Here is a 26,405-nt window from a genome sequence, read left to right as displayed (position 1 = left end):
AACTCCTCAATTCACTCCAGTCTCTTCTCATCCCAGCTTTTTTTTTCTTCCTACGCTAGTGGATCATTATGCTACAGCCCAGATGGTCAGCAATGTCCGACGGACGTCCGATTAAGGTCCATACGCCCGAAGCTGAATCCAGACATCCGAAGGAAGAACGAAGCAGATCCAAAAGTGGACATCCGAAAATCCGGATGTCCGGCGGGCTTACGCGGGACGTCCTACTTAGGACTGATTTTGAAAATGGGCAGAACGGAAAAACGACTTTTCCATTCGGCAGTAAACCGGTTTATATCTTGTCTGGTTGTAGGAGGCGGGGAGGGCTAGGCAGCTGCCCACTGAGGATTCTTATTAGAAGCTCGAATTAGCTCCGCAACCTCTAGTCTTATTTCTTGTGTTTCGCAACTGTTGGTGCTGAAAACCTTATCCATACTGCAGGCTATAAGAGCAGCACATGGCATTGTGTCTGCAATCTTTAGCACAGCTGCTTGAACACAGACGCCACGCTAACTTCGCATTCGGCACGTGGTGGCCCGTACACCTAAGCGAGCAGCCTTTCAGCGGGAGAGTCCTTCTACAAAAAAAATCTCTTCGGAGCTCCGCTTGTGCATTGAATCCATCGCGTGGATGCAACCTTCCCGGCAGTCTAACTTGCTGTGAGGACGTTGCACTGAGAATACGAGTGGGTGCAGTGCTGCATCCTGTGCTCACAGGCCCCTCCACTAACATGTCCTTTCTGCCCTACTCCAGCCAAGGAGGCAGTGCTTAGCCATTTTGACAGCTTGATCCAGCCAGATGCACGCATGTGGACACATGCGCCGCACATGAAGCCTTAATTCGAGCCAAAAGGTTAATTTGCATAATGAACAAAGTTGTCCCTTCACCTCTTTCATTTCACTTCTTCAAACTGCCTGCTATCCTTTTCCGCTGCCCAGCTTAGGGGCCGCTGCCACAGTTTGATGGCAGATGCCGGGGTTAGCAAAAATCTTTAACTTCCATTTTGATTATTACTTTTTAATCAACACTTATTCCTACTACAATGAACAAAATGCAATCCTCACACAACGCGAATGATTGATTTTGGTTTAGTGCCCCAGTATTCTATAGTCGGATACAACTTAAGTCTGCACTGAAGCTCCGCCCACATTCAGGACCGGCGCACAGAATTTCTCCACGAAAAAAAGTAGTCCGTTGCTAAAAGTTCTCTTGCCGCCTAAAGAAGTAGCTAATCACGAGAAAAAAGTCATAAGCTCTAGAATTTTGATACCTCCCTTGTTTAATAAAGTCAAACATTTAAAAGCTGATTTCGTTTACTTTTGTGACTGGGTGGCGGAGTAATACAATATGCCGTGGGCCGTGGCCCAGTGTTAACAACTGCTGTTTTTTTAAGTTGTATCCTACTATAGAACACATTAATTTTGGTCCACCATATCTGTTAATTGCTAGACTTGCATTGACTTGAATCCAGTATTGCTTTTAACCAAAAAGAAATGCCTTCTGTTGATTCTGAACGTTAAACTACAATTTTAAACACTTTAGAAGCTACTTATACACTTTATTCTTATTTTTATTCCTGATTGCAAAAGAGAAGGCCGGCTTAAAAGCCAAAACCAGCCAGAGCCGATCGCGAGCCGCACTGAAGTAAACAACAAATATGGCCGGCGTTCTTTGTGGCTATGTGCTTGCGAGCTCGGTTTTCGTTTTTTTTTTCATCATCAAGCACTGTTCGCAGACGGTGTGACTCTTGAGATGGATGAACAAGTATCTCGTGCATCTGTAGGTGACATCTGCTTTCGGCAACGAACATTCAACAGGAAGGAGCAATTTGCCATCAAGCGTTGTTGTACTCTGAAGTTGGGCAGTGGAACATTTCTTGTGAGCGGTTACTGAAGGGAAGCAAATACCTGAAAATGCACCCTAGGGCGGTCAAGTTATACTGGTGATTGAAAAAAAGCTTGGAAGTTAGAAAAACTTTCCCTGCGTCACATCGTCGTCTTACGCGCGTACACCCAGCCTGTACGGTCGAACTCGACTGGAATTTGCGAAACGACATGAAAGGTGAGCCCATTTTTCTGAAGCGGTCGAGCGGTGCTCTACAAAGGAAAGAAAGCGAATTTTTAGAACAGGTACGGAATTTCAGAAATATTCGCACTCAAGTACAGCCTGATAGGAATGCAACCCCATACAGGAACAAGCACTTCATCCTTACGCTGCGTAAAATTTTCCTTCATTCGCTCTGCATGCCACCGCTCGAGAGTTCTAGACAAACATGCTCACCTCTGTATACGTGGACAGATCGCCATGACTCTTTTCGCTGTGGTTTTGTAATTTGCCGTATATGTATATTGTGTGTCGTGTTTGTCGCTTAGGAAGCAGCCCTTTCGTGCAATAAATGATTTTTCGTTAGACCTATTCCTACTTATTTTTGTTCTTAATGATAACAGTGGCCTACCGACTTCCTGCTGCAAAAAGCATGCAGAAACCGCTTGAATAACTTGGGTAAGCACGTTACCCTGCAACAATCCAAGAAATGTCTGTACATCCGCGTTCGGACGTCCGTCGAATGGACTGCACGTTTCGCGGTCTTGCATCGGATGGTCCGGCGGACGTCCGGTGGTTGACTTAGGGTAAAAAAATGGGTGTTCTGACAGACATCCAAAAGTACAAAGCGGGATAACCGTCGGACTTCTGTGGGATGTCAATGGCCGTGTGGGAGAGCATGGTCAGCATCATGAATACAGACCAGGGTGTGGTACATCAATCTGCATGTTATTCTGACTGTGCCTGCACTTGTAGAAAAGCTGACAAGAGAGTACAGCACAAGCTCATTAATTCGAACTCGGTTAATTCAAGCTTACAGTTAATTTGAACTGACGCTGGATCCCTGCACTGCCCCGTGTATTTCAATGGGGGAAAATTCCTGATAATTCGCACAAGTCAGCATCCGCTATGGTTAATTCGAACTCTGAGCCCCTGGCTTACAGCGCTTCTTGTAGATTGAGGTTCACCCATAGCAAGTACAACGTGCTGAGAATTTACTAGAGATGTAAAACAATGAAAAAAAAATTGGTTGTGGTTTAGCTCTGGTTAGCCCTAGTTGAATTGCGAAAGCTTCGTTTTCTCGGTACGTTGTCTACACAGCATCTCATTCCGACGCTCTCGAGAACTCAAACCGGTCTCTTCCGCAGTTGAAGAGTCACGCCGGGACGTGGCACGACTTCTAGCCGCATCTTCGTTATGACGCTTCTCAAGTCATGCGCAGCGTTCTTCTGCTGTCTCTTGAGTGCGTTCTTTCTTCCTCGCTTCGTTCTTTTGTTGTTGCCTCTCTTTCGTGCACTCCATAATGACTAGAATCCACTGCAGCGAAGCACATATATACATACCCCCCACGAGGCGACACATCCTCTCCCTCTACCCCAGCAGAGCACATCTGGTGGAGCGAGCGGCGTCGCCATCTGCTAGGCAACGGCAGCTCAAGGTCGTTCGTGGGCCACAGCATACGGCTGAAGTGCGACCACGTGACGAGCCGAGCTGGCTGGCTGGCTGGCATAGTGTTGCTTTCGCAACAAAAAAAAAGCCAAGCGGACGAGGATGCCGGAGCCCGCGGTTCGATGCATGCTGAAGCAGGTTTTCTCTGCCACAGCACTCGCCCACACCGCTCACGCTTGGGTGCAAGCCATTCCAGATTTTCCTTGTGCCGTGGTCGCTGGGTCGCGATCACATGGTGTAAACAACGCAGTATGGCAGTTCGGGCGCTGCCGTCATGCGTTTTGTTGGTGCCACGTGCTACATGGACAGCAGTATGGAGACGTTGGAGCCCTTGAGTGACGCCGATATATTTGAGGCTGCACGCTGTCAGCAGACACCACAGGGCTTACGTGTGGTGAGTACAGCCGACAGTGATGAGTCCGACTGCGGTGACGAGCCTATGCCACCGCCAAGTGCATGTGAAATAGCATCGACACGCCAAGTTGCAGCACGTTACTTCTCTGCCAATGGGAACTCTGACGTTGCACTGGAGCTCCTGGGGAAGCTGCAGATGATGCTGATGGAGTCTCAGCAGAAGAAAAGCAAGCAAATGCTCATCACTGATTACTTTTAATTTTGATAACCCTTTCCCGTAAATAAACATCTTTTGGAGTACAGCCGAGAGTGATAAGTCCGACTGCGTCGACGAGCATATGCCACCGCCAAGTGCATGTGAAATAGCATTGGCACTCGATGTTTCAGCACGCAACTTCTCTGCCAATGGGAACTCTGACGTTGCACTGGAGCTCCTGGGCAGGCTGCAGATGATGCTGATGGAGTCTCAGCAGAAGAAAAGCAAGCAAATGCTCATCACCAATTACTTTTAATTTTGACAACCCGTTCCCGTAAATAAACATGTTCTGGAGCATAAATAGAGTCCTATATTCCAGCACTAAAGCCTGCTGTTCAAGTGAATGCATTCCAGTACTTGTTTCTGGCACACAACTGGCCGATATTTTATTTCATTTGCCATTAGGACCGCATGAATTTAATTCTCAGAATCGCACGCCACAAACATATAGTATCGCCTAGCTCGCGATAAACGAGTCTACATGTGACTGCTTCAGGTTCTGCCTGAGAGGCGGGGTGCAATGGCCGCTCATTCTGGCGCCCATTCGGTAATTCAAACTTCGCTTAATTCGAACAACTATCCAGACCCCTTCAAGTTCGAATTAATGAGCTTTTACTGTATTGACAAACATGAAATCACAAAAATGTGCCAATGGTGACTCCCGCACCCACCTGAACACCACTCGAGTGTGGGAAGTGTTGCGATCATCAGCACTGAAGTCAGAGGACCGCCGCCGAAACTGAACACTGTAGTGGGTGATGTGACCATTGCGATGCAGGGGGCTTGGGGGCTCCCAAGTGAACACCACGGTGGTGGGGCTTTGCAGACGGAAGGTGACATTCTGTGGCGGCTGCGTGGGCTCTGAGAGAAATATAGAGGGAGAAATAAAAAAAAAACATGAGATGAAGCAGATACGGTCAACGCTCAATAATATGAAATCGAAGAGGAGCAAGAATTTGGTCAAGTTTCACAATGTTCAAATTAATTTGAAGCCTTCTCTAATACACTTAATGTTGATGGGATTAAATGATCAAATAAATCAATAGTTCGAAATAAGCAATTTAGAACCAACAACAGTACAACATCTGCATTCACTGTGGTTCCTACGGTGATCTTTTTTTCTCTTTGCACCATCATGTGTTAGTGACAGCAAACTTGAAACTGCAGGCAAAAGTACAAAACCAAACTTCTGAAATCTAAAAAAAAAATACAGTACAGTGAAAGTTCGTTAATTCGAACCTCGATAATTCGAACTACACTACTTGGTCCAGCCAAGCTCCATAGAGATCTGTGTATACAAAAGCTGGTTAATTCGAAAGCAAGTCAGTTTCGCTACGGATAATTCGAACTACGAGCCGCCCCGTCTGGGCGGCTTGGCACACAGCACGTGGCCAAAAAAAAAAAAAGCACCTCTGCATAGTTAGAGGCTGAGCACATCCTAAACGGGGACAGAAGATGGAGCCAGATAAAACCGTGGAAGAGTGGGTAAAGCCTAAACGGCACCATCACTGGCGCAGAGGCCGGCGGCACCGGGGGGGGTAGGGGTTGGCGGCCGCGGTGGCGGCTGCCTACCCTTTTTTTCCGCACAGCCTCCTAAACTCTCAACTAAATACCCGTTCATTGGGAAATACGGATAAGTACTGTCAGCGCGTTCCCTGCAAATGCCCATGAAAGGCTATGAGTTTGGACGGGTGCTACAAATTACGTGCGAAAAACTTTTTTTTCTTCGTGAGTGTCGTGCGTTCCTCCACCTGTCAGTCGCCAACGGAAGCACGGGATGAGCCTCGATCATGATGCCGGCCTTTAGTGTCATTCGCTGCAAAAGGCATTTGCTGCTATCACGCATTCCAATGATTGAGTGGCAGCTAGTAGACCACGTCCGCCCCAATCGCCCATGGCACAATAAGGCGAACGTACTGAAAACGAAGCTTGCCCAATCGGACAAGTGCTGGCACTCTGCCAAGCTTGCTTCGCCCCCTTGCTAGAGCTAACCTCAAAAGGTAAACACATCGTAAACACACATGATGTTTTGGCGCACTGCCAAGAAATGCTTTGTGGACCATGACGTTTCAACGGAAGGAAGTGTTAATGACTGACGCTTTTTTTTTTTTCAAATTCTTAGGCAAAAATTGGGGGCGGGTGGGTTCATTATGCGAGTGGGTTTGTTATGCGAGTAAATACGGTACATATACCGCAATGCAAATGGTTCTTGTCAGTTTTTTTCGAGGCCATTCGATAATTCGAACATCGGATAATTCGAACTTTTTTCCTGGTCCCGTGAAGTTTGAATTAACGACTTTTACTGTAGCACCTCGATTGTGCATGCCCCATTCATGCAACCCGCATTTTACGATGAATAGGTGCAGGCCCAGCAAACCTTCCATAGAGATAATGAATTAAATGCCACAATTATACAACGCACTATTATATGCGCCGCGTTTCATATAATGGCCGGTGGGGCCCACTTTAGTGCTGTTCGCTTCGCTGGAGAAGACATTATAAAAATCCTTTCTATATTCATTCCAGCATGAAGTTATTGTGCTGGCAGTAACTGGTAACAAGATTAGACCTTTTATGATCAGTGGCGAAAATTTCGAAAGCGCTTATAACAGCAAGCGAGCAGCATGCTGTCGCTCGGCGGACTGCGCAGCACTGCAGGAAATGTGCCCGGCGTCGGTATACTCTAGTCCTTCATTAACGTCGAGACTATGGTTATTTTTTTACTTTAAGGTGAGAAAGCCTACTGAAGACTCTACTGCGCAAATGGTGGAGTCACAGTGGTTCTAGGTGGCATGCTTTCTTTTCCTTTTCAACATTTTCAAGTTATTAAAACGAAGATTTAAAAAAATTTAAAAAAATGGAATGGCTTGCAACCAGGACACCCATGAACGCTGAGGTGGCACGCGACAGGCGGCTCTCACCTCCTTCAGGAGTGCTGACGAATGTGATGGCCTCCTGGCCCCATCCCAGCAGGTTCCTGCCCGAGAGGCGGAACTCGTACCTTGCTCCTCGAGCTGTCACAAAGTATGACCGTGGCCATGAGAATGGGCAAAGAGAAATGGGCGGGCCACATTTAGACAAAGCAACAGCTTGCAATGCTAGTACAGTACTGCAGCAGAATATGTCCACTCATATGCGCAGTAGTTAACAAACTTAACTACAACACATATGATGCCCTTCTAGCAGCCTTGCATGACATACACAGGCCGCAAAAAGCAAATGCTGGTAGCTTTAACCCCCTAATAGACACATTTTTTTTTTTTTAAATGGTACAAAATGGTCATTTAGTACCTGTGCTGCCATCTGTCAGGAAGCCAAAAAAATTCTTTGGACAAATTTTACTCGCCCTAAACTGGATAGAGAGTGCCAGAAAACACATGGCAAGCTGGACCTGTCATGAGCCAGAAATTACAGTTGGATGGCAAGTCTGGCTCGTCCAAGACCACTAGAGGGTCAAGGAAAACTACGCAGCTTTTTTAATGTGTTACTAGGCTCGGAAAAATTCACCCTGGTTAGCTGTTTCCTTACAAGCTCAGTTATTTTCTAGTTACAAAGACTAAACAATGATACAACCACTTACACTCTTTTTAGCCGGCAGGGATGGGAGATACACAATAAAATATGAAAAAACTAGCCTAAGTCAAGCTACACTGAAGCCCATGCTGCCAAGCTTACATCTTAACTGCTATATTAATAGTGCTGAATTCATCTCAAGCAAACAACTAACTGCTAGGCTTAGTAAACCCTAAGAAAAAGCCCCAAGAGATTGCAAACTACAATGCTGCACCCACAGCATTACGGGGGGGGGGGGCAAGAGAAATCCTACCAAGGCTCTCCACAGTGATGTGCTGATCCATGGGGCCGATCTCACGCTCTTCCAGAGCGCCACCGTCCATGCGGCCATAGCGCAGCCTATACTGGAGCAGCTCCCCATAGGTGTGGTTGGGACGGGACCAGTGCAGTTCCACACGAAGGCGTTGGTCTTCCGTGTGGATCCGAGCTGTCAGCTCGGGGCGAGTTGGGACTGTAGCAAGCAGACAAAGTTTTGACGGTTGTCAAAAGAACACACAGCCGACGACTTACTTCATGTACCTTCTGAAAGATTTATGATGTGGCACAATGGAAAACTACTCGCTTGATGGGCACAAGGATAAAGGCGACGTGCTCACCCTTCGTCTTAAGCTTATGGAACACGACTTTGTCGAAGAAATTTCATTCCTTTGTATCCAGGGTGCATTGCCTAAGCTTTAAGGGTGAATTCTGTAACTTGCACACTCACATTTAGGCTGCATATGCACCAGGCAGCGAGCATAGGAGGCACCGACATTAAGTGTTCAGATAATAGTGAATTCTATAGACTTTTTGAGTGCGGGTGTACCTTAACAATAGTGCATTTAGGCACAAATAAATTATCACATACTGACAAGCTAGAATTAATAGTGCCATTAGCTGTTGCCCAAGACCCAATCAAATCAAATCAGTAAGTCAGTCAGTCAATCAATCAATGCTCAATCAAAGTATTGTGGATTCAATTTTTAAACTTTAATGAGAGTTTGAAGTAAAGCTTTGAGTGAAGTTTCAAAACTGACTTCTGACTGCCCTCTCAGTGTGAAAGGTGCTACCTCCTTCACTGAGGTCGCAAGAGGCTGTTGGGACCCTCTCTCACCTCCACCGTGAGTGCGGGCCATTTTGGGACGGCTGCGTGAGCCATCGCCCTTTCGTGTCACGGCAGCCACTTGGACGGAGTACTCAGTGTCTGGCTGGAGCCCTGTGACATTGTACTCTTCAGCATTCTCATCAGCAACATCGTAGCGCAGGGGCTCGTTGATGAGGTCGCCATGACGGTTCATCTCCTGCATGCGTGAATGTGTGGAAGCGCAATAGCTTCAACATATTGGCCACATCTATCATTTGTGTCTTCACTCTACTTGCCCACTTGCCCTTGTCTCAATGACCAGCCTTTCGGCACCTCGCAGATGTTTTCTTTAGTTTCGGCTTCCTTTCATTTAACCGGTAAGCCATGATTCCGAAAAAGTTGTAAATTGTGCGGTCTATAAGGAATACTACACTGGTGGGCTCCAGAATAATTTAGACCACCTGGGGTTCTTTAGTGCGCACTGACACTGCACAGCACTGCTACAGCATCTTCTGCGTTTTGCCTCCATCAAATCCCAGCTGCCATGACTGGAATTCAACCAAGGTCCTCCTGCTCAGCAGTGGAGTTCTAAATTCTCAAAATTTTATTAATGGTATTTTGGGAGATTACAACACATCACAAAAAAGAAAAGTTGACCAGTCGGTGACTTTATGGAGGCCTTCTGTACGGAATAATTATGGGATGAATCAGATGCAGTATATTAACCAGCAGGCATTAAGTAAAAGTAAGGAACATACGTAACAAAGTTAGGTTAATGAGTGCACATGTAATACCAACACAATAAGAAAAACATGAGAATAATGCAGTCGCCAAAGAAGGGGTACTCAAAGCACCCAGACTAACAGTTCACCCCTTTCCAGTACACTTCTTGAGAACGCGTGCGGAGCAGACACAGTATCTGGTTTGGTAAAACTTATTTTTACTATTCTTCGACATTGATACGCTAAATTATCTCACTGCAATCATTACCAGCCTGCATTGGCACTTCTGTTCCTTGAAGGCATGGGTCCCACCACCAAGCTAGCCGAGCTGAACTACAGCACCAACATGAAGCATAGGCAAAAAGGAGAGGAGGGAGGGGGGGGGGGGGGGTCATTGGGAAACACAACTTCCTGCGCTAGTGTAACTAAGCTCCAACCAAGGCTGGTTGCAGCTGGCTTTTTCTGTGTGCCTATCCAAGTGTTCAATTGACACTTTCAGAGAGGGAAGATTTCATTAGCTTTGCTTCTCGGCTGGCTGCTTTTGGTTGGTTTGGTATGGTTTATGGGGGCTTAACATCCCAAAATGACTCAGGTTATGAGGGACGCCGTAGTGAAGAGTTTCAGAAATTTTGACCACATGGAGTTCTTTAATGTGCACTAACATCACACTGTATACAGGCCTCTCAAATCTCACTTCCATTGAAATTCGACCCCCGCGGCTGGGATAGAACCCGTCTTTCGGGTCAGAAGCCGAGCGCCATAACCACCGAGCTACCGCGGCGGCCATTCGCTGCTTTTGGGCTAAAAAAAAGAAATAAAATAGAAGTGCCGGAATAATGAAGTTGCAGACCATTCCCTACCTGCACGTGAATCTGGTAGCCGCGGATGAGCCCGTTGCGGTCCCGGTTGGACGGTGGCTTCCATGAGACGGCCAGCGCCGTGCTATTCAGTGCTGCCACTTTCACTGTCCGTGGCTCTCCTGGAACTGCACAGACGCCCATGGAAGCGTGTGAAAACCATGCACAACGGTTGAAGCATTGCTCGAAGCTGACCCCAGCCTCTTGAAGTCCTCAGCGGGATAAAAGCTTGTCTCTTAAGTCATTATGACGAGATCACCTAAAGTATGTGTGGCTACAACTCCAGATGTCCAACCCAATTTCCATCAATTTCTTTTCGTAAGCAATGCAACACTAGGATCTATAAAACTGACACCACCAGTGCCTATGTATAGCTCCCTCACGACAGAAATCTGCGCCTCCTTCTGCAACACCTTCAAAGCACCTTTCTACACAACTTCAAATACTGCTGCTAAATGTACTTATGTGTTTCAAAGTACTGATGACTTTCAATAACTTTTTAAGCGCTCCAAAACTAAAACCCCTATTTTTCCACTCATTTCTTTTTTGTTTGCCAGTACCCTGCCACCTATGGATGCTCTACAAATTACAGAACCCACCACAATTAACCAATACCTGTAGATGACACAAGCACCTAGGATCGATGTAGGCTTTTGGATGAAACCCCACCTCAATAACACGACAGCTATTTAAATACCTGATAAAGCAAATTCTTGTACCAACTCTTCTATCCTTTATGCCATGTGCCAAAGCAGGGCAGTGGAATGGTGGATTACATACACACCACAAAAGCTGTATTCAGTTGGCGCCAGCCTGTACTCCTATACGCAGCTAGCTCAAATAATGAGGAGGAGGGGCAAACTGAACATGGCTAACTTGCCTACACAGGAGCTTGGCGGCAGAGCTTTTTCCCCAAGAACCCTCCTATTGGACACATGCATGTTGTAGACTTAAAGGGACTATGAAACGATATTTACCGAGGCTGAACCAAGCGCAGATGACCAACAGGTATTCCACCACTCCTCACCGTCCCCCACAAGAATTTTTGAGCTAGCTTCATTAGCCCCAATCATATAGGTAATTAAAAATAATGCCCCCCCCCTCACCTCATACACCCCAGCAGGCCCGAATAAATAAAGGAAACAGGTTGTGATTGTGACCCGCCCGTGAATGCGTCACACGTCGACACCCGGTTCGTTTACTTCTGGTGGCCGCATCCTTATACGCATTCACTTGTGTACCTTTCACCGTTGTCACTGCGAGCGCATCATGGACCTGGATTTAAAGGCGAGACTTCTGCGGGTGATCACTGCAATGGGCTTTGAACCCTGCAAGTATGCTCTGTGTAGAAACCCACTGCTGAACACCGGCGCCAGCAGCAATGACAAGTCGATGGGCTCACAGGACTCTTCCACTGCACGGGCAAACTGGAAGCTGTGATGCACGTGTATTTCCCCCCTTCCTTTCAGTCTGGCTACAGTAGTCTGACCCCGCCCGGCGGCTGCAGAGACGACTGTCCCTCTACTGGAAGTATAGCCATGATGTCATGCTTGCAACAAATGACAAGCACCCAGTCACTAACCATGACATCACCAGTATTCATAATATATGCATTTTAGAAAAGTAGTTCCAAACACTGCCACTATGCAGTGACCAATTGGCATGAAAACTTTAAACATTAAGGTTTTTAACATTAATAATAAATTGCTGTCGCCACTCCAGGAACTCATACTTGGTGTGAATGCTCAAGGGCAATTGTTTTACACATTAAAAACATTTACCAGCAATCTTCAAAACCGTTTCATAGTCCTTTTAAGGGGAAACAAGCACCTAGTGTAATGTGAAGGTCCACTTTGATGTTTCTGTTCTATTCAACCATGAACATACATCCTTTTAATGCATTCTTACGACCTTCTGACAGTGAAACTGCTTGACTGCAGACAAAAATCCATTAAACCACTTAGCTGACAATACCCAAGAGAGGAGAATATGCTCAATGGTTCGCAGTGTAAATATGTGGAGAAAGAAGGCTATCCCCAATACCCAAGAGAGGAGAATATGCTCAATGGTTCGCAGTGTAAATATGTGGAGAAAGAAGGCTATCCCCTTTGCACAGCCTGAACCTTGAACCACACGCCCCCTGCCACCTGTCAATGTATTATGGTAGAAGAAAACCAATAGGTGTGAAATGTTCTGCTAATTTCTCTAGGTCACAACACTCATGCATTTACCTGATCTGTTAGTGGACGATCTAATCTGAAAGGACATGCGAATCATCTGAGCTGAACATTAAGTTGCAAATAACGAGTAACTTTTTTGAGGTGCACCTCCAGTATACTGAGCCGAGTTCCAAAAGAGCAGAAGAACAAAGAAAACACCAATGAAATGGCGTAAAAGACCGTAATTCTAATCGTCACAAAAACTAAATACTGTGCAATCTGCATTCTGCTAAACAAACGTGCTCAATGGTAACATGATAAAACACAGCTCTTGTCAACACTTCTCTCTGAAAAAAAAAATGATAACGACAGTACTTAGCACAGGGACAATGTTAAATGTGGCTCATACAAATCCTCATTTTGCCCAAGCACACTAGGTGCCTGGTTCACCTTAAATGTAGTGTTCGCATTACAACTAGAAAAGAGCTAGAGGACATTACCACCAGCTTTAATGCACTACAGCAAGAATGATCTAATCAGGCTCTACATAGACTACTACTTTTGACAATGAACTTGGCAATGAAATGAAATGCTAAATATCTCATGTACAGAGTCGCCCATTGCTGGAGTGAACACGAATGCACCACATTTAAGATGCTTGCGAACTGATGAGCAGGATGCAGGCACACACACCGACTTTTCACATGTGTTCCATAATATGGCATCACTCTCACGTGACACCCTGCGCAGCAGTGATTGCATTTTATTGTGCTCTCGTGCGTTCACTCTAGCGATGAATGACACTGTACAGTGCAATAACAATTCTGACGATGACGAATGAGGAAATGTGAGGCAAAGGAAATGCAAGGTAAGAGATATGGTGCTGGAAAGTGAACATGACCATTTTTTTTAATTCTATTAATGAATGGGAGGGAGATATGAAGGCACAGTCTGGAGTACAATGAAGTGATTGAAGAAGAAGAAGAAGAAGACACTACAAGGGTACAGGTGAGACCACAGAGCAAGGTTGAGAAGAGTAGAACATAAAAAGAAAAGCAAGAACAAGAAGTATTTCTGAGTACAGTGAGCAATACAGATATCCAAGGTATCAGCTGGCACAGTGGCTGGGAATAGAGCCCAAACACCAAGAAATGCAACCAGAAGAGAAAGTTTCAACCGTGAGCATTCACAAGAAAGCACTGTTGCGAGACTACATACACAGCATATAGTAGCTACGATTACATGCCCTTTGAGTACATGTACGTATACAGGAGAGAAAACAAAATTAAAAGACAGAGAGAGAGAGACAGAAAGAGAAAGACAGATGACTGTAACTTGTTTTTTTAAAGAAACATGTGCATGCATCCAGCCAACATGTAACATGGCAGACCTTCCCACAAGTGTCATCAAGGTCTGTTTGAACGAATCTGTCGATAACAAAATTTCACCTTCAAGCGGACTTAAGCCACCAGCCCTAAGGAAACATGCACTGTGTGAGAGCAGGTATCATAGCTGAGAGGTTTTAACCTGAGCCTAACAACACTACAGCACAAGTCCATACGTAAACAGTTAGACACCAGTATGAGTCATTATGTGTAATAGCATCTCCTAATAGCTTTACACATACTGCGAGCACATGTTGTGTGGTGCTGCAACTAACAACCGAGCATACCTGCTAAATGCAATCAGTTTCAGAAGATGTCTAAACTTGTCACACATTGGTGTGCTCTGCTACAAATTCCCAGCAAAACATAAGCATCTGGCAGATGGACTCATCACTGTATGCGTAATGAGACTCTGAAAGATAAGATTACCAATTAAGCTTAGCAGCTAGGCATAGCAATTAGGCTTAGCGATCAGGCCTAGCAGTTAGGCTTAGCAGTGCATGACGGAATGGTGGTGATAGGTGTACTAAATGCACAAAGGTAGGTGCTCACAATTTATGACCACAAAATAAAGCTTTAGTACATAGTTTGTCTACTGCGAACATTTTATCCCCATCAACCAAGGCTAGCCTTTGCCTCGTGCGCACAGACCTTTCCAGGTGTACATCATCCAGAGCATGTGTTTCTAGTCTGATAGGCAAAACATGCCGCATACCACGGGGGCTATAATCAGAAGAAAGGTGGTGGGGGGGCGCTCACAACAAGGAAAACCTGCTCAGAAGCGAAAGTGTGCAGTTTTGCCCATCGGGCAACGTCACTTTGACATCACGTTTACAGGAGGGAGAGGTTTATACCCCGCTCTATGTGCTACCATTCCAGCAAGAATGTATAATAAGAGATGGCCACCAATACTGACAACATTCTTTGCAATATCCTTAACGTTATGTGCTGTTATTCAGTCTCTCCACTTCAACACCCCATAGGCAGCAATAACGTGATGCGGTAATCTTAACATGGTACATGGTACCGCCTCTCGCTTGGGCGCAACATGTTTTCAAGCATTTATCCTAATGAGCACTGGAACTCGCTTGAACAATCTGCAGATGTCCTGAACATCCGCAGAGCGTCCATAAGAGTTTTAATGTCCACTGGGATGTGCTATACTCCAAGTTCATTCAAAAAGATGTGCTGCCTGCATTCCTTTCAAAGTACTCTCTATTCTTTATGGATACCAAAAACCATTAGTTTCTGGCCTTATTTCAAGGCACAAAAGATAGGCTACCAAAGCTTTTCAGAGGAATGACAAGCCCAAATGGTCGACTTTGCCATGTTGTGCAATTTACATTTAGAAAAGCTCCTGCTGGCACCTCAACACAGTGCAGCCATAGCTTTTTGTGAAAGGTCTGCCATGACAAACTGGTGGAGTCATAAACAAACAAGACGTACTAAATTTGCATATACAGTATGTCCAAAGAAGTCAGCATACAAAAGCAGTGCTAGAGCTTTGTTTACACTGAATGTCACGTGTGAGTTTACAGCAAGGCTTCGATGTCGCATGATCAGTTTACTGTAGTGAGTAACCGATGAAATGTGTCCATGAAGAAAGCCAAGCAATTTAGTGTCTCATGATCAAAGCTGCACCTTATGTAATGCTAACAATTAGGCGGTGAATAAATAGCAAACAAAATGTAATTATAAAAATGGCAGAGTTGTTTGGAAGTGTTTTCTCAGCCATATTTCTGTTCTACCTTTCTCAGATCACTTGTACATTTCAAGCCAGAGAAAGGAAATGCAAGATCAAAAGGAACTGCACATAATACGCAAGGATGAGAAAATTCGTGGTGGTGTCTCAAAATAAAAAAAATGAAGCTTGGTCGCAACAAGTGAAGGAAAGAGCGAAAGAGAGATGACAAAAAGAAAAAAGAAAAAGGTGAGTGCAGATGTGGCAGTGACTCACTTCAAGTGACAAGCACATCTTCGTCATGTCCAAAAATGTTCTCGCACAATACGCAACTCCACACACACAACAGCAGCAGCTGTGCAGCAAGAAGTGTATACAGCAGGAAGCACCAAAAAGCAGGGACACAAGCTGCTTGGAAAAAGAAGAAAAAAGTGACAAAAAGCAGAGAGCAAGGAAGAAATTGGGCATAGTTGACAGCCACAGACAAGCACAAAAGTTTTCCAAGAAGAAGACAGGCCAAAAAGAAAGACCTGTGGGTGGCAGTATAGCAGTCTGTGGTGAACTTGTTTCAAAACACGTTCTATGCCAGAGTCCCTGGAGCACAGAGCAAGAACATACAGGAGGGTGAACGACCCACCGACATGAATATCACTAGACGACCAGATGATGGCGCGTGAAAAAATAAGAACTGCCATTAGAGGCCCATGCACTGGTCACACCTGGTGGCATGAACACAAACTTCCCACGTAGCTAGAGAGCAGGGAAGATGAAATTCTCGATGAAACAAGCTCGTACATGAAGTCGGAGGCAGACTTCAGTTTAATGACCAATGTTTTGCCCAGAGGTCTTGTTTTTGAGTCTGTTTCTTGGCGAATGTCAAAAGAAAGCCCTCTTGTTGCAACATTCATCAGCGGACTGAAACTTCCCAGGTTGTACTTTGCCAAAAAGGATAGCCCAAGTTAGTTTAGTTGCCTTTTGAGCCACCAGGTGTCAGCAGATGCTCCAGAGAAGGCCCCTTACACACTGTGAGGCAGTCCTGACATGATTACGCCAGTTCAAACAATGAAGGTGCCCCTCCTGTATGCTTTTGCGTCATGTTCCCAAGACAGAAAGTGAGCGAAGAGGCTGAGAAAGGCAGAAAAAAAAAAGGAAAAAATTCCAGATGGGAAAAAACTGTGTTAGTTGAAGAACAAGAGGAAGTAGTAGTAGGCGAAGGAAGGCTTAGTCAAAAAGCGAGGCCTTCTCTTGTTGCTGTCGTGGTGAGGCCCTCTGTGGAAAGGAGTTTGGAGGGATCAGTGAAAAAGGAGGAAGAAAAAAGGGGCGGGTGGTTGTTTGGCGTGTTGCTAGCTGTGCATGGTGTGAGTGGTTGTGAAAGGGAACTGACTACCAGAATCTACGAGACGTGCACAGGTCAGGTGGAAGAGGAAAAGGACGATATCGACATGCATCTCTGCAGTGCAGACAACAGCAGCGTGCAACAGCAAAAAGTGGGGAGAGAGAGAGAGACACAGCTAGCAAGCAGGCCTAGACACTTGGCATGAGGTGCAGAGCACTGCAAGATTACGCGTGCTACCACGTCGCACGCAATTTAAAAAAAAATGCTGGTCTGTTGCATCATCAGAAAAGAGACGAGCACGAACTGCTCTACAACAAATGCAGTCAATTCCATCTAGTTTCAGATTGTGCGTTGTTTTCTACATAATATCCATTTTGCATGCTAATCAATATCCAGTTGAATGAAACTTTTTCCACCTTCCGGCTTTTGTAAGGAGCATGCCAAGACTGCAGAGAAAAAATTCTCACCGATCACAGATCATTAATTATGCAACTTCAGCAGGGCCCTCACCTGTCCACATGGTGAGTGAACACCGCTTTCAGGTAATGCAGAGATCGGCATCTTAAAAACGATCTTATACGTCATTTTGCCCATCTAGCTTGAGGTGGTTTTATGCAAAGTTTTTGACATTTCAGCGCATTTTAGATGCATCCATATTTGTAGACAATGCATCTTGTATATGAGAATTTGTAGCGTTAAGTAGCACCTAAAAATGTCGCCACAGAGCCTGAAGGAGATAGATCAATATGAATATACTACAAATGAAAACGCGTATACAGTAGACTTCTGTTAAGACGAACTTGGTTAAGATTATTTCTCGGTTAAGATAAACAGCGTGAGAACATTTGGTTGGCTCCCATAAACTCTATGTAAAAACAATCTGCTTACGACTAACTATTTCACATGTCTTTCGGTTATGATGAACATTTGTTGCGACTATGATCCACAGCGGCTCCGAGCAAAGGCAGTCACAAAGCCTCAAGGCACTCGCGAAGCAAGCTAGAGAAAAAAATTTTAAATACATTTTCTCCCCACAGAATGTACCCCACAAGAAAGCTTCTTGATATCCTTAGCTAAATTCCACAATACAGTTTCCACGCGCCTTCACGCATAGGTGCAGAAAAACATCCTCGTAAGTGTGGGTAGGGAAGGTAGAGCCCCTTTACAATGGTGTGTGCGTGGCACAGCGATCTGACATGGCCTGACCTTAGAATCGCGCACGTTTCCTGCGGCGGACAAAAAGGTGCGCAGGGGCAGCGGACACCTCCTATTCGACTTGGCTATTATACAATTAGATGAGAGGCAAATTTTAAACTGACAAGCCATTACAGCATGGGTTTTCACGGCCCAGAGATCTGACATGGCCACATAACAGTGCCAAGTCTGCGTCCTCTGCTGCGGATAGAGGGATATCATAACAGCCGCGCTGCTCAAGGAGTGGGATAAACAAGAGAGAAATGTGGCCATACGATTTCAGTGCCTGCATCGCTTGACTAGACAGATGGGTGCCTTCAGTGTACTTGAAGTCATTGGGGAAGCAAAAAGAAAGGGAGGGGGGACCATAAACAATCACTGCGAAGAGAGAGGATAAGACAGCGAAGAAGAAGAAACTAAAGCAAAACAGCTCTCAAGTACGATGGCACGAGCCTTTTTGTACCGTCGCTCTTCAGCTCACTTCACATATAATGCTCTTTTTGCCATTGTATTACCACTCCAAGAAAAATTTTATTCACTCTTCAGGTAATGGATATTTTGCCACACCTAGTATGCCCACATATCCTTTTTGGGGAGACTTCTAATAAAATGGACTTCTGATAAAACGAACAAATATTCATGGTCCCTTTAAGTTCATCTTAAAGGAAGTCTACAGTATTTAGTTTTTATTAAATTCACTCCTCAAACCAGCAGACCATCTCTTGGCATTTTATATTCATAAATTCTGAAGCTGAATAATTCGTGTGCATTGGTTACAAACCTCAGGCACACTAAGTATTATGCACAGCCACAAGGCATAGCAAAAAACAAAAACCATTATAAAGAGAGAGGAACTGTTTGTTTCTCTAGATATTTCTCTAGTTACTTATCAGTTTGCAGAGACAGAAAAAGGTTATGCTAAACCAAATAAGACAAAGATGGCCCATTTTGCAGCTCAGAATGTAATTTAAGTCTGATGTCAAATGAGCTCCTAGTTTTTACAGCTTCATGGTATAAACTTCCGCATCTATTCTTATGCTGACAAACTCAAGACACCTCGGCCGTGTTACACAGCCCATTGCAATAAGGTATGAAATTGTTTAAATGATCAGCACTGTACCGGTTCTACACGAATGCCAGGCATCTAGGCCGAGAGGCAGACCACGGAAGTAAGCAAGGCTTGGCAAGATGGATGCAAGGATGGAAGGAAAGAAGAGACACACTACAGTGGTGCAACAAAGCATGAAATCGGAGGAGCTGCTATTGGTGCCTGCACTGCAAGAATTGCAAACACCTGAAAAGGGCTCCTCTACTCCATCTGAGATGGGCAAAGTTCTACTCTGGCTTTTTAACAAATTTTCTTTTTCCCCATGCAACTTATCAGAAGCAAGCCAGATAACCTTATCTGCTCATAGTATATCTCCTCTCAGTCAGCTACAAAGTGCAATAGCCTGCACGTTAGAGCATTCCAAAAAAAAGTACATGATTTCTGTACTCAAGAAACAGTATGCGGGGCCAGTTAATATTCCTGCACCACGCACCAAGTACTATTTTTTATCTAGTATAAACCTGATATTCAAGTATTTTGTGATTTTACATGAGCACAGATCGAAAATTACTAGCCAATGGTAATGTGGTGCACTAACTGACCTGTATTACATTCATAAGCAGTTCTAAACATGTGGTTTACAACCAATTCAGCTAGCACTAAACTGAACATAAGAAACAACAATTTACAATTAATGCCCTATGCACTGAGGGTAAGTTGATGCCCAAGAAAGTCACAGAGATGCTTTCTTAGGCGTCAATTTACCTGGAGTGTAAGTTGACACCTGTCCATACATAAACATATTCTTGCAAACATCAACAAGCTCATGTGCCAACGAAATTCCCCTGCAGGCTGCCATGCAAGAGGATTCTAGAAAGCAAGATAGTTGTTGTAGTACCCATAACCTTATTTGCACAAGTTATTCATCAGGAGAGGTTTTCTAGGACAGAAGCTTAAAGCTGTAACAATGCAAATTTCTTATGATACTCTTTCATTGCTGCAATTAAAATGTATTTGCTTTTGTAAACCTCAAATATGGCTAGCTAAACTTAAACAGGCTGTTTTCTTTATTAATTATAAAAGAAATAAGAAATAGTACTTCTTTTCCCTGGAATACCAAAAATAGAATTTAAGCTTTCATTCACATATTAAGGAACAACCTAACTTGGCACACTAGCTTTTACTACAGAGAATGCTATTCGTGAGTTTACTAGGCAATGTTTGTGACTTTACTGGTAATGCTTCTGGGTAACAAGAACATACGGCCAGAATAAAAACAAACAGTTTTGAAAGATCAAGTCCAGGCCTAATTCCAGATTAACAAAAAAAAATCCCACAGATGGGCCTCATTGTAGTGAACTAAAAGCAACTGCCCATGCTGAATTACAGGCATCCCTATAGTACTGTCTTTAAGCTTTAGGATTTAGATTTTAGGCTCTACGATTTCACACCTAGCTGACCACTGTGACCTCCACATGAAAATGAAGTGAAACTGAATGACAGCCAAAGGTGAGAAAAGCACGTTAAGGAAAAAGGCTGTTGGTGATTTAGAAGAAAAAAAGACTCCACACTAAAATAAAAAATAGACAAAAGGGTTTGGGAGTATAAAGAACACAATGGTCAAGAAACCTGAATGGGGAGTATAGATTAAGGGCAAGACCAGCAAGAAACACAAGATGGAGGCAACAAAAAAAAGATGCCCTACTTAAGAAAAAAAAATATCTGAAAAGAAAACAAGGGCTCTAGGAAGACTGCTCATAGGAAAATGAAGAGAGCAAAACTTTGTACAGACTTGAAAAAGGTACAGCGGGAAACCTTAAAGTGCAAATGAATTAAGAGTGGCAAAGGAACAGTGTGTACAAAAGAGGAAAGAAAGGATCCAAGACAAATTGCAAAAAGCAAGACAAAATAACACCTTCAGAAAGAATTGTGAGATACATCCTAAAGAAAAGAGATAGAGATTGAAATACAGAGGAAGAAGGCAAATATGAAAAAAAGAAAAGGGGAGCCAGAGGAAAAGTGAAACAACAAAAAGAGGAAATGGGGAAGCAATTATACAGACAGAAAGATGAAAAGGGGAAGTATAGGGAGAAACCAAGAACCTCGGGAAAGGGAAAGTGGAAAGCTGAATACAAAAAAAGAATTAGAAGAAAAAAGAGGCCTGAGAGAGAGGGAAAGGAGAGGAAGAAGCATATAGAGAACAAGGAAGAAAACAGGGAAAAGCTAATTTGGGAATGAAAATGGGGAGAAAGAAAATGGGAATGCTGTGGTGAGAATAGGATGGTGGTGGTAGGGATAGAGAATGCAATAAGGGAGAGGGATGCTAAAACAGGATAAGTTTATAAGAAAACACAGCTCTGAAATAGGTAAAAGGTGAAGGGAAGGAAGAAGGGGAAAACCAAAAGGAAGACAGAATGGTTCTTAGGGTGGTGCTCTAGCAAAAATGAATGGAAGGAGCTTGACCTTGAGGAATGTGGTTCCTCAAAGTAGAATAAAGAAAGTGCTCTGAGGGACAGAGGAGAATGATCACGAAGAAGGAAATGAGTAATGACAGGAAAAGTCTCAAAAAGAAATTAAAGAAACCAGCCTCACTCGTAATGCTTCCAGTCAGATTTAGTGCAAGGCCTGTTTACTGCAGTAACATTGATATGTTTAAGAAGCACTGCTTGCTCTCCACTCAGATTCAAAGTGTGTGCAACTCATAGTGCTGCATCATGAGCCATGCTACGTGGCTCATGATGCACCACCAGTGTTCGAAATCTCTTGGATGCGAGTGGAACTCCTGCCCTCACTTCTGCAAAAGTTGACTCCCACAAATGTTACAAGAGCGACACTAGACAGCTTAGATGCAAATTCCTTGGGCTCTACTTTTAGCAAAGGTTGTACATACAGAGGTTACAACGAAAGCTGGTTTTACCGCTCATGACTAATGACCAATCAACGGTGCCTTCGTTGACGTCAACACTGCAAGTTAGGCTTTTTGCCCCATACTACCTTGCCTCTGCTTTTATGAGCAATGCAACTGTTCACCTAAGCCTTCCTCTTGCAGCAAAGCTATTCTAAGTGTTTGTGAAAAAATTTGCGTAGTAATAGGTTAAAGACACTCATGACACAAGGTTTTTCTCTGCAGCTGCCCACAGTAGCATTATTTGATGCTTCAAGCAATCTCGAGCTAGTTCATGCCAGGAGATAAGAAATTGTCATATGATATGCATACATCCAAGTTATTTCATTATTAGGGGAAACTAGCAATGAACATCCCTTGCACTCAATAAGGCTGGCAGGGGCGATTGTGAGCTTTTCATCCGAACCAGTTGCAACACTCCTGCTGAAAATCAACCTCACTCTTGCTTCCTGTTCCCCACCAAAGGCACCGAATTCACACTGCACCCCCGAAAGCAATCATACAACTACCTCTTTGTTTAGCTACATTAAAAACTTAGCAAGAATTTTACCTACTTGAGAATGAAACCACAACCCTTAGCCAACCAGATGCAGTAAAGGACATGAAGTGAGGTTTTACAGAGCCTCCACAAGTGGAAATACTTCAAAGCTATTAAGGTGACTAATGGCTCAGTATTTCAAACTGTGCACAAAACTATACACAGCTCAGAACCACTTTTTTGATGTGCTGCGATTCATGCCCAGATTGAATTGGAGCAACACCTTTTGATAGCCTTGCCATACAGAATCCATCCGAAGTCTCAGCCAACTGCAATAGACCCTCGATGAGATATTACCGGTTTGTACGATTTCCCAGCTTACACGATCAAAATCGTGAACACTGAAAATGTTCCAAAAAGTTTCCGTCTTTCCTCTGGTTAATACATTCCTAGATAACATAATTCCTCACCAAGTTCGATGAAAATTTTTGCAAATTCTGGTCGCATCATACGTTAAACAACCAAGAACATATGCGCTAACATACAAACGGGCAGAGCCTAGGGGCAAACAACATGAACTGGAGTGGAACGGCAGTCACCCACCACGACAGCTCTCAGTGATGCCTACATGCAAGGGGGTGAAGCACCTCAAAATGACGACGATGCACTATCACACTGGCAGGCGTGGTTTGAGGGAACACTGTGTCAACCACCGTGGCGACTTCACCGCAGTGCATGGGCGCACAGAGGTGGAGCACCCAAGAACGACAATAAGGAAGAGATTTCTGCTACTTTCGATATTATCATCCACGAAATGGATGCACTGCAAAGTTTCTTCCATGCTGAAGACAACGCGAATGCAGACAGAATTCTCCAAGCACTAGAAAAGGAGCTCTTCAGAACTTGCGTCAACGAATGCTAATCAACATTTTTCAAAATCTCGAAGGGTGTGGATCCTAAGTTCTCCTGGATTATACTTTTTTTTTTCTCGCATTCTTTTTAACGAATGAATGACTAGTCATGACAACATTTTGTGAGCTGGCACGTTACAGAGCCTTTGCAACTGGAAGCGGTGAAAAGCTACTGAGGTGAAAGGAAACAGAGCAAGCATTGGGAGTAGGGAAGGAGTGAAGAATGGGGTTGAAGAGGGTATTAAAAGTGTGGAAAGAAGGAAGGAAAAATGGGAGGAAGTGGGGTCAAGGGGCATGTCCCCCGCCGCCGTCGGACGTACCATCCTCGTCGGTGCGCATGACAACTTGGGGGGAGGCAGGGCCGTCGCCGACAGCTGTGCCGGCGAGGACCCAGACACGATACTCGGTCCACTTGTCCAGTCCTGTGACGGTGTGCGACAGCTCGGCGGGCCCCTTGAGCGCCTCGTAGGGAGCCGCCCCAGGAGCCGCGTCGGCGCGGATGTACTTCACCTTGTAGTAGGTGATGGCACCATTGTGCAATTCCCGCGGAGGGGGCTCCCAGCTGATGCGCAGCGAGCGCGAGTCGAGAGCGACAGCGCGCACCTGCTGTGGAGGAGCGCCCGGCACTGCGAGGCGTGCGGGCATGCGCCCAAGGGGTGAGGCATTGGGGAGGTAGGGGCACAAGAGGCAGGCAACGTGTGACGCAGTGGGGAACAGAAGGCAGTGCGAAGGAAGAAGAGGAGGCTGTGTGCACTGGACGTGTGCAGCGGCAGCGAGCCAGGAGGTGATGACATGTGGCGACGAATGATGGCCGCAGGGACTGCCTCCTCAATCCCTTATGAGTGAAATGCATTGCTACGCTCAGTACTGCCCTCAACGGCAGTGAGTGACATTAACAAATTCTAATGCACTGACTCGGGCCAGTTACCTCAACACCTTGTGAAGAAGCAGCAAAATATTTGAAAAAAGCAGAAAAAACACAACTGCAATGTGCGAAGATGAAGAGAAATGACACCACAAGTGTTTGTGACTGTCACTTTTGCCCACCTTTACATCCTTGTCATTTGCCATCTGCATGAATGATCACTGTAAACATTTAAAAGCGCCAAAAAACACACTGTCATATGAGAAGACAAAACAGGATGGAGCAAATCCTTGTGTTTTTTTGGCGCCTTTAAATATTTACCATGACCAGCTACCAACTCGCCCCACAAGAAGTCCCCAAGGCTGAATTTGTCAAACCTCTTGGTCTTTGCACCCTGCAACTGTGCTGGTTTTTTGCTATCGTTTTACACCTAGCCCAGCCTTTTCACCTGGCAATACAAAAGTGTGCATTCCAAGATCAGCCACAGTTCTCTGCACTCACTTTTCACATGTCTGGGGCATCGATGACTGCTCCTGCATACACACTGCTCCCTTAGACTGTGCCTATAATAGGCTGGCTATACACATGCCCTTAGCTACAGTCCAGAACAGAGTTTGGATGGCCGTGAAGAATGAAAAAGTTAGTAGCACGAATCAACTGGGACCGCAAAAACTCAAATTGCTTGCCCAGAACTTTGCCTTCATGCACATGATGGAGAACCAGTTTCTTAAGAGCCCTTAGTTCAATCTGATCTCCCGCTAATATTTATTTTTCTAATTTCTAACGGAGCTTGACAGGTCAAAGTACAGAAACGCAGCTCTGCACTTTAATGCTGCCCATACTTTACCCATACTTAAAATGCACTGTTCAAATAAAGTTGAGCTGCACACACCTATTTCAACCATCTGTAACATTCCATGCCCCAAGAATATCCCTTGTTTTCATGCAAACAACACTAAATGCATTTTTTTTTCTACACATTGTGAAGGAAAGTCTAATGTCATTCATTCATTTCTATCCCTGATTGTTCAATGTGACCCACAACTGCAATAAATTTGCCACTTATACCTGGACGGGCAGAAATAACATATTTATGCGAATGTAGTGCAACCATGGTTGCAAAGTGCAGGTCACTTTAGTGTGGGCAGAACAAACAAAGAATGACTCAATTATTCAATAACACTGATTCAATAATAACATGAAGGTTGGATTTGCACTCACATTACCAATGAAAGAAATCATTTCAAGTAAATATGCCAAAAGAGTAACAGGTTTTAAAGCAACTTTTGATATTGGATTTAATGAAAATTTAAGGAAGAATGTTTCAACACTTTGCGAAGTGTGACAATGAAAGAAAAAAGTGGACTGTGCTTAACAGGCCTTCCACCACTTCACTGCTAGGAGGTGGACTGGCGACACAAAGTACAAAAAGTTAAGGAAAGTAAGCTTGTTTCCAGACTTATTGTGGTGAGCCCTCCAATCCGAACTAACGTTGCCGCAGGGTGCAGATGCAGAGATATTCCTACAGAGCACAGATGCCAAAGAGCAGCTGCGAAGCATGGATGCAAATTTGCTGAAAACCTGGCACGCAAGCCCCCGAATACATCTGCATTAAAAATGCGCCAATGTGGCTTCCTCCAATGGCACTGAAACAATGCAGATAGCGTTTGCGTGACACACTCACCGTACTGATCCGTCCGCACAGGCAGGGGTGGCGTGGCGGCGCCCTCTCCTGCGCGGGAGCGCGCTGCCAGCCAGACATAGTACACGGTGTCCGGGTACAGCCCCTCGAGGAGGAAGCTCTGACCGTCTGGCAGAGGGCGCTGTTCCTGCTGCTGGGTGAACGTGTCGTTCCAGTAGAGCTCGTATCCAAGCACCGTCTCGGCCGGGTCCAGGGGCCGCGTCCAGTTCAGCTGGATGGCCGTCGGCGACACTGCCACTGCCTTCAGGTTCCGTGGCTGGCTCGGCACTGCACAGCAGCAAAGATGGAGACTCGGTAGCTTTAGCAGCCATGTGATGAACAGTGCCTTGTCACATTCAACTGAGGCCTTGTCTACTAATTTACCTGCAATCTGTTATCATTTCATTACAAAGCTCCTTCCCTCGCATACAGTAGAATCTCAATGATA

General features: G+C 44.9%; 1 protein-coding gene across 4 annotated transcripts in view; it reads right to left on the bottom strand.

The window, feature by feature from the left end:
- The window catches only part of Lar (tyrosine-protein phosphatase Lar), an 85,110-nt gene that overhangs the window by 37,172 nt on the left and 21,533 nt on the right, over nucleotides 1-26,405 (bottom strand). For 2 of the 4 annotated variants that reach the window (XM_077642798.1, XM_077642799.1), the window contains 7 exons: nucleotides 25,961-26,245; nucleotides 23,732-24,037; nucleotides 10,318-10,442; nucleotides 8,766-8,952; nucleotides 7,926-8,123; nucleotides 7,021-7,113; nucleotides 4,771-4,960 (listed from right to left, as the gene is read on the bottom strand). In XM_077642798.1, coding sequence (XP_077498924.1) covers nucleotides 4,771-4,960; nucleotides 7,021-7,113; nucleotides 7,926-8,123; nucleotides 8,766-8,952; nucleotides 10,318-10,442; nucleotides 23,732-24,037; nucleotides 25,961-26,245 — 1,384 coding nt within the window. The remainder of the gene's footprint in view (nucleotides 1-4,770; nucleotides 4,961-7,020; nucleotides 7,114-7,925; nucleotides 8,124-8,765; nucleotides 8,953-10,317; nucleotides 10,443-23,731; nucleotides 24,038-25,960; nucleotides 26,246-26,405) is intronic. The other 2 variants (XM_077642800.1, XM_077642802.1) reach the window with 1 other exon arrangement.

Source organism: Amblyomma americanum, chromosome 11, assembly GCF_052857255.1.
Source record: "Amblyomma americanum isolate KBUSLIRL-KWMA chromosome 11, ASM5285725v1, whole genome shotgun sequence".
NCBI classification, from domain to species: domain Eukaryota; kingdom Metazoa; phylum Arthropoda; class Arachnida; order Ixodida; family Ixodidae; genus Amblyomma; species Amblyomma americanum.
This window is presented reverse-complemented; position numbering and strand designations above follow the sequence as displayed.